Source organism: Leucopleurus acutus, assembly GCF_964270905.1.
Source record: "Leucopleurus acutus genome assembly, chromosome: 10".
Taxonomy (NCBI): domain Eukaryota; kingdom Metazoa; phylum Chordata; class Mammalia; order Artiodactyla; family Delphinidae; genus Leucopleurus; species Leucopleurus acutus.
Window position 1 is genome coordinate 72685000 of NC_139153.1, and position 17265 is coordinate 72702264.

Here is a 17265-nt window from a genome sequence, read left to right on the forward strand (position 1 = left end):
GGTATTAAAGTTCTGGTTTTGTTAATGCTTATATATAGTTTTTAAGTTTAGCATTTAGAATATAAAGGAATTTGCATTCCAAAACCCCTCATATAGTAGGTATACATAAGTACATAGTGTATTTTTGTTTAATGAAGAACATTTTGCATAACGTTAATAAAATGGACTGGTATATATTAAAGTACAGAGGTAATGTATTCTTTCTTTTAAATGGTAGTACAATTTTATATTATACGTATCTTCAGTTATCATGGGATATGTAACAATTTTACTGTAACCTGGTTTAATTAGCATAGATGCTTAAAGAACCATATTTATTTCAGTGGCTTTTGGGTTCTTTGTTGTTTATTTAAATTCTTTACAGCATAAGAGGTCATTGCCATTCCGATACACATGTATTTTGGTATTCTGGAATAAGAGTTGGTGTATAATGCAAGATTTGGAATTTTTCTCCATTTTGTGAACATGTTAATAAAATAGTTAATATGTTTACTTTTTCTGAATAAATTTGACCTTTAGTTAGAAAAAAAAGTAAGACTCTATAGTAGATCCATTTGAAAATTTCTACTAATATGTCATTTTATTTTAATATTTGAAGTTACTGTTTCTTGACTACTTTTCTTCTTGTTTTAAGATGGTCTTCGCCGAATTTTATGTCAAGTTGGTTTACAAGAAGGGCCAAATGGTGAAAACTCTTCTCTAGTGGATAGGTTGATGCTTAGTGATTCCAAATTGTGGAAAGGTACGTATCTTAACTACTTTTAAGGTATAGGGGAACTTACACAAGTAATTGGGATGTTAGTTTCTTTTTCATTTGGGAGGTATTTAATAAATATATTTATGGTTTTTAGAATTAACACATGCAGTCTTATTCTTTGGGGAAAAAACAGATTTGGGGATCCATGATCCAAATTAAATCACCTTTATGTTTTGTTTGAAAAATATATTTAGAAAAACTGATTAAGGAACACATGTAGAGTGTTGCTCTTGACACTTAAAATACAGTTGATCATATGAAAACTTTGGAAATGTAATTTTTGGCTTGTTTGATATATCCTTATCTTAACGTCTGCTCTTTTTGTGAAAGGTGCTAGGAGTGTGTATCATCAATTGTTCATGAGCAGTCTACTTATGGATTTGAAATACAAGAAACTGTTTGCTGTTCGATTTGCAAAGGTAAGTAGTTTCTCACTTTTAAAGATTAACAAAATAGGTTATATACAGAGTAACTGTAGTCCATGATTACATCCAGTGTTTGTAAAATTAACAGCTGATAGTAATATGTCAATGTGTTGATTTTAAATTCTAAGAAACTTCATAAATGAACATTTTATCTTTCATCAATAGAATAAAATTCTAGCAGTGAGGTTTTTCTTGTTTATCATCTGCCATGATAATGTGAATATCCATCTCTGCAGTGTGTATGATGTGAAATGATAAATGAAGACTTTAAACCTATGTCATTGAATTATGTTATTCCTGTTAAATTTTGTGTAAGAAAAGATAATTTTAGTTGAAATTACCTGTATATTTGGATGTGATTTAAGAATCATAACTCTAGGTTGTTGATATTATTGAATTATGTTCTTCTCCCTTACAGCAGCATGCGATTAAACTACCTGCTTGGTTTTTTATTCACCTGAATTAGGGGTTATTAACAAAGGAAACATACAAGAATCATTTGGGCAGCTCTTTCAAAATGCATGTGTTTGCGTTCCATTCTCAAACCTACTGAAGCAGATTCACCAAGAATGGGGCCCAAGCATGTATACTTTGAAAGAGCCATCAGGTGACTCTGATAGGCATCCAGAAGTAATGAAAGTGTGGTTTCATCAGAGACAGTGTAAAGCTACTGTGATTTGGCTCCACCCATGTACAGTGACGTCCCAGGATTTTAGTAGCTGTTACTCCTATTTGAGCTCACAAACTGCCATTGTGCTAAAGAAGATTGTATAGTGAATTGATATTTACACAGAGTTTAGTTGGTACATTCCAGTTATCATTCTCATAGAATATCTTATTGACTCCTCCAGCACTGATATTTCATTATAATCCTTAAACATTGGTCATTGTGGATTAGAGGTGAATCTCCCCCTTGTTGTTTAGAATTACCAGCAGTTGCAGAGAGATTTTATGGAGGATGATCACGAGCGAGCAGTGTCCGTGACTGCTCTGTCTGTCCAGTTCTTCACCGCACCTACTCTGGTGAGTAGTGCTTGCCTTTTCTTTGTAACTGATAGTTGGCACTCCTTGCCTTTTTTTGCCTTCTTAATAGAACTATGAGCGTTTGCAGAGTGATTATGTGACAGATGACCACGACAGAGAGTTTTCAATCGCAGACCTCTCGGTTCAGATTTTCACAGTCCCTTCACTTGTAAGTACTAAAAGACTAAGAAGAATTTTCTTGTTTTCCATTAGAAGAAGTAAAGCCTTAAAATAATAGAGAACTGAGATCTGTATATTCCTGAATAGAAAAATATTTTATTAATGGGTGATCAGACTTCAGATGCCTTCAGTCATACTAGAACATGTATCTTTGAATGTGTAATCTGGAGGGGGAAAGTCATTTGAACTTAATCTGTACTTTCTCATAGTACTTCCCCAAGGTTTTGAACTGATGAGTTAAAATTAAATTCATTAGTTTAACAAATTTATCCATTAGAAACAGCATATTGTGGGAATTCCCTGGCCATCCAATGGTTAGGACTCAGTGCTTTCACTGCCTGTAAGTTCAGTCCCTGGTCGGGGAACTAAAATCCTGCAAGCTGCATCGCACGGCCAAAAAAAGAAGAAACAGCGTATTGTGTATAATCTCACATTCTAAGAAGCCTCCTTTTCCCTGCTAAGGGAAGGGGTAACTAAGGCAGTTGAATCATGATGATTGGGTGATCTTGTACTAAGTTTCACTAGTTGTTCCAGGAGGCATCACTATGTTTTAGTTCTATTGAATAATTTATTAATATTTAATTCATTAAAAAATTACTGAGCACCTATTATTTATTGGGCACAATTCTAGGTTTTGGGAATGAACGGTGAACAGATATGGGCCTTGCCATCATGGAACTTACAGTAGGGAGGGAAAGACTCACATAAATGGTAATTAAAATTATAATAAAAACTGAAGAATTCTGTTGTTTTGATAGAGTAGGAGAGATCTGACCTTTTCCCACAGTTCAGAAGAGGATTCTGTAGGGAAGGTAACTTTATGTAGGAGTGTGACGAGAAATCATGCGTAGGAATCAACACTTGAGAAAATCCTGAAGTAGAGAAGGGAAGAAGTACGGTCGAAGATCATTGAACACGGAGTTAAATGAGACCAGAAACATAGGCAAGGGCCTAATTGTATGGAGTTAAGAGTATTCTACAGTTATTTTATTAACAAGGTATTATGTTCCAGCTTCTTTTTTTTAATGACTGTTTTTTCCCCAGATTATCTTTATGTTCAAGGATATATTCTAGGACAGTTGAAGCTGTCTGAAGTCTATTTAGCCACTAATGAGATATTTGGGGCCAAATTAAGGATTTTGGTTTTTCTCTTAAGAACATTGGAAGGCACTGAAGAGTTTTAGGTGACACTTATATCATCACATTTGTGATTTTTAAAAGATGATGCTGCTTGTAATTTGGAGAACAAATTTGCAGGAGCAGTAGTGGATGTGGGAAACCTGTGGGGATTGTGGCAGCGGGTATAGAAGTTGTGAGAGATATGTAAGTAGTGAAATCTACTGATGGGCCACACGTTGGGTTTGAGGAATATTAGGTTTGGTGAGTGATTGGTTGTTGGGTTTGAGGGGAAAATATAAAGGTGATTTCTGGGTTTCTGACTTTTGTAACCAAGTGGAGAATGAGAACTTATAAAAAGGGAAAGTGTTGCTTTCAGTTGAGTCAGGGATGAGTTTGAGAAGCCTCTGAGACAATCCCATGTGTATTCAAATCTGTTTCTCTCCTCCATTGATCCTTTTGTCCATTTCCATGCCAGTACCGAGTTTTAATAATATTAGCTTACTATTCCATTTTGATATTTTATAGAGCTAAATCTTCTTTCATTATTCTTTTCAAAAAAATTCTTAATTATTTTAGGCTTTTTTTCAGAGAAGAACTAAAATCAGTTTGTCAATTTCAGAAACCACATTAGGGTTTTTGACTGAAAAGATGTATTTATAGATAATATGGGAAGAACTGATATCTTTGCAATATTGAGTATCCCCATCCAGGAACATAACTTGTCCTAAAAGTGTTTATGTTTTATATTTTTGACACTATTGTAAATTATTCACATTTTTAATCTCACTATGGCTAATAAGCAAGAAAACTACTGATTTTTGGGCTTCCCTGGTGGCATGGTGGTTGAGAGTCCGCCTGCCGATGCAGGGGACACGGGTTTGTGCCCCAGTCCAGGAAGATCCCACATGCCGCGGAGTGGCTGGGCCCGTGAGCCATGGCCGTTGAGCCTGCGCGTCCGGAGCCTGTGCTCCGCAACGGGAGAGGCCACAACAGTGAGAGGCCCGCGTACCGCAAAAAAAAGAGAAAACTACTGATTTTTATATATCCATCTTGTATGCAGCTGGTTTTCTTATTAACATTTTCTCCAATATTTTGTGTTGATTCCTTGGAATTTCTGGTAATCTACAAATAATAATTTTTGTTTTTTTCTGATATTTCAACCTTTTATGTTTCTTGTCTGACTCCTTTAGTTAGAAGCACTAGAAAAATAACATATGTATTCATTTATTCAGAGCATATTTATTTAGTACCTTTATTAACTAGGCACTGTTTGGGGCTCTGGAGATAAATATAGCAGTAAACAAAAAAGACAAAAGACCCTGTTCCCATGGGATTTATAGTGCAACTGGGGAGAGACAGATGTATATAATATTTACATATTTATAATAAATCAAGTGTTGAGAAGTGCTGTAAAGTAGGAAAGCGGGTTAAGGGGTTAGAGAGTGACAATGGAAGGGTCATACTTTATACAAGGTTATCAAAAAAGGCCTCTCAGAGAAGTAGTGTTTGGACAGAGACGTGAGGGACTAAGTGATGTGACTAACCGGTGAAAGAGCTTCCTAGGCAGAGGGAACAGCAAGTGCAAAGTTCTGAGATGAATGTGCACTTGGCATTTTGGAAGAAAGAACCCAGAACAGGCCCGTGTTGCTAGAGTGAGTGAGGAGGAGAATGATCCATGAGGTCATTGAGTCTGGGGATAAGGGGAACATGGGAGTGGATTAGTGCCAGACCTTGAAGGCCATTGTAATACAAGTACTTATATTTTTTGTCTAAAGAAAGTAGAAAAAGGGAAATAGTAAAGAACAGAAATTAATAAAACAATGTAAATGTACAAAAAACATTTTTCTTTGAAAAAAAAGGGATGGGGGTAGATCTCTAGAAAGTCTAATAAGAAAAACAGAAAAAATTTTATTTAAAAAGGACTACAAAAAACTACAAATCTTACAGATTTTAAATAGAAAATAAGCAATATTAGGATCAAATTAATCAATATAATTGGAAATTTGGATGAAATGAACAAATCCCTAAGAAAAAAACACAGGTCGTTAGAAGAGAAACAAGAAATAGAAAATTTTAATTAATATAAAAATCTTCTCACAAAGAAGTCCCCAGGCCCAAAGGCTATACTGGAGAATTCTTCCAAATATTTAAGAAAAAAATAATACCTGTCTTATATAACTTTTTCTAGAAAATAGAGAAAGAGAATATACTTTCCAATTAAGTCCTCTGTAACCTTGATACCAGAACCCAACAATTACAAGAAAAGAAAATTACCATTTAATTTCTCTCACAAACGAGGTTGCACAGATTGAATCAAGCAATATAGAAAAAGGATAATACATCACAACCAAGTTTGGTTTTATTTCCTTAACGCGAGTAGTATACCATTTGAAAAAAGAATCAACTGGCGTAATTCAACTTATTAACAGACAAAAGGGAGAGAAAAGATCATATTAGATGCTTTTCCTGAATTCATGATTTAAAATGAACGAAAAATACCTCATAGTAAATGAAATAGGAATGAAAGAATTTATTTAATCTGATAAAATACCTGAAGACAAAGCAAAAAGTAAAAACCCAAAGCGAACATTATGCTTGATGGCGAAATAGTAAAAGCTTTTCCCCGAGACCAGAGTTTTTTCTTAGGTCAGTGAAATCACATATAGTCATTTAATTGTCTCAAAATTGACTAATATAGCAAACAAGAAGGAAAATCCTTTTACTTGTCAACACCTCCCCTCCTTCGAACTTGAACTTAGTCTTCACTGTCTAGGAAAATTAACAGAAATTAATCCTATTGACTTTTGAGCTTTTTGGGGCCTAAGTCCTGGCAATGGGATGATGATTTCAGAGTTTTTCAAAGGTATGTTTAACTATATCGATTTTCTCTTTATCTGATGACTTTACAACTTAACCTCTACATTAGAATACAGTTTTACTATATTCTTAGACATCTAACTTGTGCATTCTTTTGTCTTCTTTGAGGGGTTTGGTGATATCAGTCAAAATTTATAATGTATATACACCTTAACCCAGTAATTCCACTTCTAGGAAATTATCCTATAAATATCCTTGCAATTGTACATAGTAGATATTTGTTGAAGTATCTTTTGTGATAAATAGCATAAGACTGGGAAAAACCCAAATATCTCACCAGTAAGGGCCTGGCTAATAAAGTATGATAGAAAAGAGTACTGGGGATAATTACAAAGAATGAGGGAATTTATGTGAACTGGTATGGGACAATCTCCAAAATATATCAAGTGAAAAAACCAAGTGCAGAACCGTATTTATAATATGCTGTCCTTTGGGCAGGGGGGGAGATCATTATACATACCCATACTTACATCTACTTAATAACAGTTATCCATGTATTATAAATGTATATATGTGTGTATATATGCATACACGTATAATATACACACCATCTCTGGAAGTACATGCAAGAAAACTGCTAACAGAAATTGCCTTTGCAAGGGGGACTTTGGGAGCTAGGAGACTTAACTTTTTACCTGTTTTTTGCATCATTTAAGTGTATTTGCTTATTCAAAAATATATTAATATGTATATCTATATATAGAAAGAAAAACAAAAAAAATAAATCTCAACTAAGATTAAGAGGAAATATAGTTTCATACTGAGTTCTACAGAATCTGTGATATAAACCTGTGGCTCCTAGAATAATTATACCATACCATTATAGGTGTCTAAATGTCTCAGTTAAGGAAAATTTGCAGCCTGGTTCAGATCCCCCACCCTGAATTGTCTTTGAATAATGAGCCTTGGATCTGTCTCCTTACATTCTGGCATCTTTCTCCGTGATATAATTGTTGCTTCATACACGTGGCAATTGGAGTAAGTAATTGTTATTTAGAAATACACAAAAATGCATTTATGATATTACATAGCTGTGTTGAAAAAGGTCTAAACTGAAAGAGCTAACCAACGTTGGTGACTTTTTTTTTTAGCTTTATGGTAAATAGTTTTTTATTACCATGTACTCTGATATACTTTGTCCTAGGCTCGGATGCTCATCACAGAAGAAAACCTAATGACCATTATCATTAAGACTTTCATGGATCATTTGAGACATCGAGATGCGCAGGGCAGGTTTCAGTTTGAACGATATACTGCTTTACAAGCCTTCAAGTTTAGGAGAGTTCAGAGCCTTATTTTAGATCTTAAGTAAGTTTTCGCTTAATTATTGAACGAGTTGCAACTTATAAAAGGTCATTGTTTGTCCATATATTCATTGCTGTTTTTGTGTTGTTCAGGTATGTGTTAATTAGCAAACCAACTGAATGGTCAGATGATCTGAGGCAGAAGTTCCTAGAAGGATTTGATGCCTTTTTGGAATTACTCAAATGTATGCAGGTATGTATAAGCTGACACATTTCAAAAGTGAAACATTTACTTTCTCCCTTTTTCAGTTCACTGAACTAAATACCTTTCTGTCTGTGCATTTTTTTCATACTGGGCACATTTTTTTTTTTTGTGGTACGCGGGCCTCTCACTGTGTGGCCTCTCCCATTGTGGCCACTGTGTGGCCTCTCCCATTGCGGAGCACAGGCTCTGGACACGCAGGCTCAGCGGTCATGGCCCACAGGCCCAGCTGCTCCGCGGCATGTGGGATCCTCCCGGACCGGGGCACAAACCTGCGCCCCCTGCATCGGCAGGCGGACTCCCAACCACTGTGCCACCAGGGAAGCCCGATACTGGGCACATTTTTAAAAGAATAATTTGGATAGCTACAATTTGGATCAAGAAGCTCCTCTTAAAAAAAAAAAAAAAAGAAGCTCCTCTTAATTGGAAACTCTTAGAAAGGTGTAGAATGCATGAGATCCCAGCAGAGGTTCTGACATCTGCTGTACTTTTGTATTTGGTTATTTTTTTGGTTACCATTAATGTTCTTTCCTTGGGGGTTTCAGATGGTTTTGTTTTGAATATGCTTACATGGAAGTATTGTCAAATTAGTTATTTAGGAAACTATGTCTTCTTAATGTTTCCATATTTTTCTTTCATTGATACCATATTTATATGATATAGTATAGAACTCCCCCCCCACCCATTTAATTTTCTTTTTGGAAACACTTCTGTATACAAAATAGAATCTAGAAGCAGAAACTGGTATAGTTAACCAGTTTTTTGTTGTTTTGGTTTTGTTTGTTTGTTTGTTTGGGGCCATGCCTCGAGGCTTGTGGGATTTTAGTTCCCCAGCCAGGAATTAAATCTGGCAGTGAGAGCACAGAGTCCTAACCACTGGACTGCCGGGGAATTCTCCTAACTGTAAAATGATAGATGACATTTCAGAAAATCTGAGGAATATCATTATGATTCCTTTAGTAGCTGTCTGGCTTTCTTAAGAAAGGAATAAGCAAAGTTAACCTATCATTTTTAGGATATATTCTAGTTCCCATGTTGGTGGTGGTTTTTGGGTGTTTTATTATAGTACTTCTATTTTTTTCCTTGTACCTATAGAAAGAGTATCTACCTTGGTCATTTTGAATACTTGAAGTGTCCTGTATTTTCTATTATTTTTAATCAGTTCCAGTGCACCAGGGTAGTTAGGCTAGTTTCTAAAAAAGTTATATTCTTTTGTGTTAAAAGCTGTTTATCTTTTTCTTGTTTTGCTTTCTTTCGGTCTCTATGAAAACTTTATTTATTTATTTATTTATTTATTTATTTATTTATTTATGGCTGCATTGGGTCTTCGTTGCTGCGCCCGGGCTTTCTCTAGTTGTGACGAGCAGGGGCTACTCTTTGTTGCGGTGCGCGGGCTTCTCATTGTGGTGGCTTCTCTTGTTGCAGAGCACGGACTCTAGTCACGCAGGCTTCAGTAGTTGTGGCTCGCAGGCTCTAGAGCTCGGGCTCTGGAAGACAGGCTCAGTAGTTGTGGTGCACGGGCTTTGTTGCTCCACAGCACGTGGGATCTTCCCAGGTCAGGGCTCAAACCCGTGTCCCCTGCCTTGGCAGGTGGATTCTTAACCACTGCACCACCAGGGAAGCCCTATGAAAACTTTTAGTTACAGATTACAAATAAATATAAAAATTTTATTTTAGTATATCATAAAACATATTTATAAATTCAGTAGCGTTTTAAAAGTCTGCCAAGTTTCTTCTGACAGTTTTTTCTATGGATGATAGAGCTAAAAAGGGATTTGAAGGATTGTTGCAGTGAAGTATATACATTTTATTGTCTAAAACATATAGAAAATTGCCTCTAAAATAAGTTGTTCTATATTTTACTGGGATTTTTAATTTATAAAATTTTAGAGAATGTTATATAAACGTGTTATTTAAGAAGTTGGACTTCTCATACTACTTGAAACTTCCTGTTAGAACTTTTACTTTATATGTTTTTGTAATCAGTATTTCTTCTGCATTATTTCTTAAGTTTTGATATAAAAGAACGGATGTAATTTTAGTTTATTTAAAAATCTTTTCATTCCTTTTAAGGGAATGGATCCAGTTACACGTCAAGTAGGACAGCATATTGAAATGGAACCAGAGTGGGAAGCAGCCTTCACACTGCAAATGAAATTAACACATGTCATTTCAATGATGCAGGACTGGTGTGCTTTAGATGTGAGTCTCTTCTGGGGTCAGGGATAGGAGATAAATGGAGGAGAGACAGAGATAAACAATTTCCTAAGTAAAATCTGAGGCAGTTTGGAGAGGATAGTTGTGATATGTTCATAAAACAGCATATTTTCTGCTTTCACTTGTATATTCAGTAAAAGTTCAAATTCTGAAACCTTAGAAGATAGATAAAGGAGGATATAATCCACACTCTCTCTTCTTTTATGTTCCTATCTTTTATATATATATATATATATATATATATATATATAAAAAATCCTGTCAAGATTTTGAGCATATAAAAAGAAGTTTATAAATTTATCCAAAAATGAAATTTAACTATTGGTACATTTGTCCTATGTCTTAAAATTATTTTGGCCTTCCTTTGGCTATAAAATCTAGATGAGAGCTTGTGTAAGTTGGGAGGTCAGAGAAGGCTTCTGTGAGATCTGAACTATGTGTCAGAGTTAACTGATCAAAGAGTAAAGAATATTCCTGACTGAGGGACAGCTGCATCATGCTCTCTGATGAGAACGAGTACAGATCCAGGAGCTGTGAGAAGGCTCTGGTCGGAACAGAGGTTGAAAATAGAGAAGTAAACAGGTGCCTCGCTTTGCAGGACCTTGGAAGCCATGGAAAGAAGTTTGAATTTTATTCTAATTAAAGTGGGATGCCATTCGAGACTCCCAAGCAGAAAAGTGACATGATCCAATTTACATGTTTTTAAAAGTTACTCTGTGTGGAGAATGGATGGAGGAGGGTAAGAGTAGAAGCAGGGAGTTCAGTGGAGACATGTTGGCTTTCCTTTGAGTTACTGGAAATAATCAGTGGTCAGGTTTGAGAGAAATTTAGATGAAATTGCCAGCTTGGTAATAGACTGGACAACCGGGAATGAGGAAAACAGAGAGCCCAGAAATAAACCCACACATTATGGTCAATTAATCCACGACAAAGGAGACAAGAATATGCAATGGAAAAAAGATGGTCTCTTCAGTAAGTGTTGCTGGGAATACTGGACAGCTACATGTAAAAGAATGAAATTAGAACATTTCCTCACACTGTATACAAAAATGAACTCAAATTAGATTAAAGACCTAAATGTAAGAGTGAAGCCATAAAGTTTCTAGAAGAAAATATAGGCAGAACACTCTTTGACATAAATCATAGCAACATTTTTTTTTTTTGGATCTGTCCCCTAAGGCAAAGGAAGCAAAAGCAAAAAAGAAACAAATGGGACCTAAATAAACTTAAAATCTTTTGCACGACAAAGGAAAGAGACAGCCTACTGAGTGGGAGAAAATATTTGCAAATGATATGCCCAATAAGGGGTTATTATCCAAAATATATAAATAGCTCAATATCAAAAAAACAAACAGCCCAATTAAAAAATGGGCAGAAGACCTGAATGGACATTTTTCCAAAGGAGACATACAGATGGTCAATAGGCACATGAAAAGATGCTCAACACCACTAATCATTGGAGAAATGCAAGTCACAACCACAGTGAGTTATCACTTCACACCTGTCACAATGGCGGTCGCCAAAAACACCACAAATAATAAATGTTGGCGAGGATGTGGAGAAAAGGAACCCTTGTACACTGTTAGTATGGATGTAAACTGGTGCACTGTGGAAAACAGTATGGAGTTTCTTCAAAAAACTAAAAATAGAACCACCATATAATCCAGTAATTCCACTTCTGGGTATTTCTCTGAAGAAAATGGAAACACTAATTCAAAAAGATACATGTACCCCAATGTTCATAGCAGCATTATTTTCTTTCTGACTCACTTCACTGTGTATGATAGTCTCTAGGTCCATCCATGTCTCTACAAGTGACCCAATTTCCTTTTTATGGCTGAGTAATATTCCATTGTATATATGTACCACATCTTCTTTATCCATTCCTCTGTGTGAAGTAAGTCAGAAAGAGAAAAAAAAATTTCGTGTATTAAAGCATCATTTACAATTGCCGAGATATGGAAGCACCCTAAGTGTCCATCAGTAGATGAGTGGATGAAGATGTGGGAGGGTGTGAGTGTGTAGGTGTGTGTGATGGAATATTACTCAGCCATAAAAAGGAATGAAATTTTGCCATTCACAACAACATGGTGGACCCTGGAGGTATTATGCTTAGTGAAATAAGTCAGAGGAAGACAAATCCTGTATGTTATCACTCATATGTGGAATCTAAAAAAAAAAAAAAACAACTAGTGAATATAACAAAACAGAAACAGACTCAAAGATATAGAGAACAAACTAGTGGTTACCGGTGGGGAGAGGCAAGATAGGGGGGATTAAGAGGTACAAACCACTGTGTATAAAATAAATAAGCTATAAGGATTATGCTATAGCACAAGGAATATAGCTGATATTTTTAAATAGCTGTAAATGGAATATAATCTATAAAAATTTTGAATCACTATCTGTACATCTCTAACTAATGTAATATTGTAAATCAGCTATCCCTCAATTAAAAAAAAATAGGGAATGAGGGAAAGGAGGACTTTGGAATGACTTCTAGATTTCTACAGCTCTATAAAGATGTCATTTACTGAGACAGGGCCCTGGAAGAGGGAGCAAGTTGGGAAGAAAAGACTAAGTTTAATTTTGCCCATATTGATATTTGAAGTACTTATACATCGTTGAATTTGAGGTGCTTGGTTAATGTTGTAGAAACCTTTGAGTAACTTACAGAAAACCATCTTTTTTAGGAAAAGGTATTAATTGAAGCTTACAAGAAATGCCTTGCTGTATTGACGCAGTGTCATGGTGGTTTTACTGATGGTGAACAGCCAGTCACATTAAGCATCTGTGGACATTCAGTGGAAACTATCAGATACTGTGTTTCCAAAGAAAAAGTTAGCATTCACCTCCCAGTTTCTCGCTTACTTGCAGGTAAAGCATTTCTCCCTAAAAGAGAACCCTGAAATTGTCTTTTAAATTGTTGTTTGTGGTTAACATTAATTGAATACCTACAGTGCATTTTTCTGAGAGTTTCACATGCATTAACTTATTTAATAATCACAGCCTATGAGGTGGGTATTGTTGTTAGGTTTATCACAAATGGGAAGACTGAGACATGGAGGTGGCTCGCTTAGCGTCACACCGCAACAAGTCAGAGTAGGGATTTTGAGGTAGTTTGGCACCAGAAACCATGGTTGTAATGACCATACCATAATGCCTCTTCAGACTTCTTAACTACATATACCACATGTTTTATTGTTTATCTCAGCCAAGCTTCAAAGTCTGTGTTGTTAGGATTCAAATTGGTCTATCACTTAAGTGATCACTAATAAATTGAAACCACCCTATACTTCCTCTCTCTCTAAGCTGTTTCTTATTTATTGATAACCTTTTAATCAGCAGGTTGGAGTGAGTCCCAAATTGGGGTAATAAGATTGTAAAAAGCATTCTCTGTTTAGACAACAACATAAACAGGACAATTAATTCTTAGTTAACAATTAACTAAGGTTGAGCTATAAAAGAGCCCTTTGCAGTTAGGGACTAAAGAGGCTTTGATCCTAAACTGGAAGTTCTGGGGAACTGAATTCTGAGGTCAGGATCAGTGCAGACCATGAATTCCATGGCCAGTTTCTCTGTTCAGTTGCCAGGAGGATCTCTCACTACTATACTTTAAATGGAACAAACTCCATGATCCAGTGGAATACGACTCTTAAAATTGGTATACAGATTGCTTTGATAGTTATGTAGCTGCTTTTGCTATGTTTGTATGTCTAACATTTACTTCTGTAAAACGTCATCAGCGTATGTTGGTACCTGTAATTAAGACTCCAGTTCAAGTGTGCCTTTAATTCTGAGGTTCATGAGAATAACAATTGAAAAGCTTCATTTATGGGTGCAATTCATTTTATATCTTAATGTGTAACATGATAGGTTCCCAAAGAGAAACAGAAAAGAAGTTAGCTATAAAGTTGAGTGAATATTTATGTTTTTTTTTAATCTGAATTATTTTCACTTATAGGAATACTTTTTTATTTGTTCTCCATGCAGGTTTGCATGTATTGGTAAGCAAAAGTGAAGTGGCATATAAATTTCCAGAGCTCCTACCTCTAGTAAGTAGTGCTGACATTTAAAAGTAGATATCTATTACAAACCTCCAGTTAGATAATAAGTCATGGGAATATAATATCCAGCATAAGGAATATGGTCAATAATATAACAACTTTGTATGGAGACGGATGGTTACTAGACTTATCACAGTGATCATTTCATAATGTATGCAAATATCAAATCATTATGTAGTACACCTGAAACTAACATAATACTATACATCAACTATATTTCAGCAATCAACAAACAAATAAATAAAAGTAAATATTTACTATGTTCTACATACTTGAAATCACTTTGAAACAAACTACTAGGGTTCTCCAGAGAAACAGAGCCAATAAAGAGTGAGTGAATGAGTGAGTGAGTGAGTGTGTGTGTGTTTGTGTGTGTGTAGAAGGAGAGAGAGATTGATTTACTGTAGGGAATTGACTCACATAGTCATGGGGCTTGGCAAGTTTGAAATAAGCCCGGCAACCTGTCAGGCTAAGAGTTTAAGAGTTGATGTCACAGTCTGAAGTCCAAAGGCAATCTGGAAGCAGAATTTCTTCATCCTTGGGGAAGCCTCAGTCTTTTCTCTTAAGGCCTTCAACTAATTGGATGAGGCCCACCCATATCATGGAGAGTAATCTGCTTTCCTCAAAGTCTACTGATATAAATACTAATCACATCTACAAAATGCTTTCACAGCAACATCTACATTGGTGTTAATCAAAAATTGGGTACCATGGCCCAGCCAAGTTGACACATAAAATTAACTATCACACAAACATACCTTAAAATAATTTTGACTTGTGTTTTATATAAAGCTTCCATCCCTATAAACCAATCTTCTTTATAGAGTTGAGATTTTTGTGGTTTTTTTGTATACACAGAGTGAACTTAGCCCACCCATGTTGATAGAACACCCTCTTAGATGCCTTGTTTTATGTGCCCAAGTACATGCAGGAATGTGGAGAAGAAATGGTTTCTCTCTTGTAAATCAAGTAAGTGTTTTTTAATTCTACGAAGAGTTTTCAGTCCATTCTTTACCTTCTATGAAGGTTATAATTTTCAATGTACTTAGTCAGTGAAAGTCCTCTATATTAAAACTGTTTGTGGCCCCTGGAAACGAACCTTAAAAGAATTTTTTTTAAAAAACTGTTTGACAAAAGAAATGTAACCTTAAACCAAAAGGTTTTTTAGAGCTTTTATTCATATTTTGTTAAGAAACAATATCAAAAGTAGAAATGAGCTTTATTTTCACTTGCAGTCATTTTTAGAACAAAGTTGGATATCTTTAAAACATAAAAAGTCTGGGTTTCACTTACTTAAATTAAACTGGGTTAAAAGATAAAAGTTCTGTTAGTATAGCTCTGAAATTGAGGTTTTAATTTTTAAACCTCACCAAGGCTTGGTATAGAACTTTTCTGTTTTTGATAGGTATAATAAATCTCACTGAAAGAACTTTATTAAGAGACCCAGAAAGTTGGCTGCAAAATGTGAACCATAGAGTGACTACTATAATCTGGAGATTTCTAATTAAATAGTCTCTACTAAGATAGCATTAACTGCTGGGGAAACCACATTACGTGTGCACATTTGCGTGTTCATGCTCACATGCACAAGAGTCATGTGCTCTTTTTTTAAAAAAAATAAATTTATTTATTTATGTATTTTTGGCTGTGTTGGGTCTTCGTTGCTGCACGTGACCTTTCTCTATTCATGGCGAGCAGAGACTACTTTTTGTTGCTGTGCGTGGGCTTCTCACTGCAGTGGCTTCTCTTGTTGCGGAGCACAGGCTCTAGGCGCGCAGGCTTCAGTAGTTGCGGCCCGTGGGCTGAGTAGTTGTGACTCACGGGCTCCAGAGCACAGGCTCAGTAGTTGTGGCGCACGGGCTTAGTTGCTCTGCGCCATGTGGGATCTTCCCGGACCAGGGCTCGAGCCCATGTCCCCTGCATTGGCAGGCGGATTCTTAACCACTGTGCCACCAGGGAAGCCCCCATGTGCTCTTTTGGTGAGTGGGGAGAGGAGGGAACTGCACAAATAAAAACCTGTTTACCCAATATAATTACTTTTTTTTTTTTAGATTTATTACTACCACAATGTGAAATGCAGACGTGAAATGTTTGACAAGGATATAGTAATGCTTCAGGTAAAAAGCATTAAATTTAAAGGTTGTGGGGAGTTTTTCTTATTGTTATTTCCACAGGACCCAGTCATTTATGATCACTCTCAAATCTATAACTGCAGCCTAGCTCTTATCTACTAAGCTCCAAACTCATATGGCTAACAGCTGATAGAACATTTACATCTAGTTTCCTGGACACATCTCACAGTTAACACATTCAAAATAACTCCTCTTGTGTCCTCCATACCTTCTTCCTATCTTTGAGGTTTCCCTACCTTAGTGAATTATTCAACAATCTGTAGTTATTAGAGTCAGAAACCTGAAAGCCATCCTTTCTTCACTGTCGTCTGATTGAAGACCCAAATCCCTCAAACTGATTTTCAAGGGCTTCAGTACTTAGCTATGTTTAAAATTCCATGAATTTGTCATACTCTCCCTTAAGTCTTAAAATCTGCACATTTATTTCTTTTGCTCCCTAGATTGCCCACCCCACCCGCTTCCTTTCCTGTTTACCATGTATAATATTTTCCTGCGTGTCTTTGTGTTTAGAGTCACTTTCTCCAGGAAGCCTTCCCTGACACACTAAAATGTGGCTTTGTGTCCTTTTTGGGAGGGCCCATAGCATGATGCTTATCCCCACCATAGCATTCATAAGTCTGGATTGTAGTTGCCTATTTACTTTTCGTCCTCTACACTAAACTGTGGCAACTCTATCTTGTTCCTTTTTATGTCCATTTTACATAGCACAGTGCTTGTCACAAAGTAGTGTTTCCATATTATTGCTGAATGGATTTAGAAATTATAGAAAAAGTTACAAAATGTAAATTTCAAAAAAAAATTATTGGTTCAAGATAAATTAAAATTCAAGTTGATTGAGAAGCTATACAAGATAATATTTAAACGCTGTCATTTCACTTAGTATAGCATTTATCACTAAAAATTAGTTTGAGTTCTTGATAAGAGTTTAATATGATACATATTTTTTTAAATGCTAGAAGTTT

General features: G+C 35.7%; 1 protein-coding gene across 4 annotated transcripts in view; it reads left to right on the forward strand.

Annotated features, from left to right (window-relative positions):
• UBR2 (ubiquitin protein ligase E3 component n-recognin 2) overlaps nt 1-17265 on the forward strand; it is a 114500-nt gene that overhangs the window by 52580 nt on the left and 44655 nt on the right. For 2 of the 4 annotated variants that reach the window (XM_082847299.1, XM_082847301.1), the window contains exons 9-18: nt 635-742; nt 1088-1176; nt 2107-2205; nt 7526-7689; nt 7779-7878; nt 9961-10089; nt 12798-12981; nt 14098-14159; nt 15030-15140; nt 16223-16288. In XM_082847299.1, the coding sequence (XP_082703425.1) occupies nt 635-742; nt 1088-1176; nt 2107-2205; nt 7526-7689; nt 7779-7878; nt 9961-10089; nt 12798-12981; nt 14098-14159; nt 15030-15140; nt 16223-16288 (1112 nt within the window). Of the gene's footprint in view, nt 1-634; nt 743-1087; nt 1177-2106; nt 2206-2275; nt 2375-7525; nt 7690-7778; nt 7879-9960; nt 10090-12797; nt 12982-14097; nt 14160-15029; nt 15141-16222; nt 16289-17265 lie in introns of all 4 variants that reach the window. The other 2 variants (XM_082847298.1, XM_082847300.1) reach the window with 1 other exon arrangement.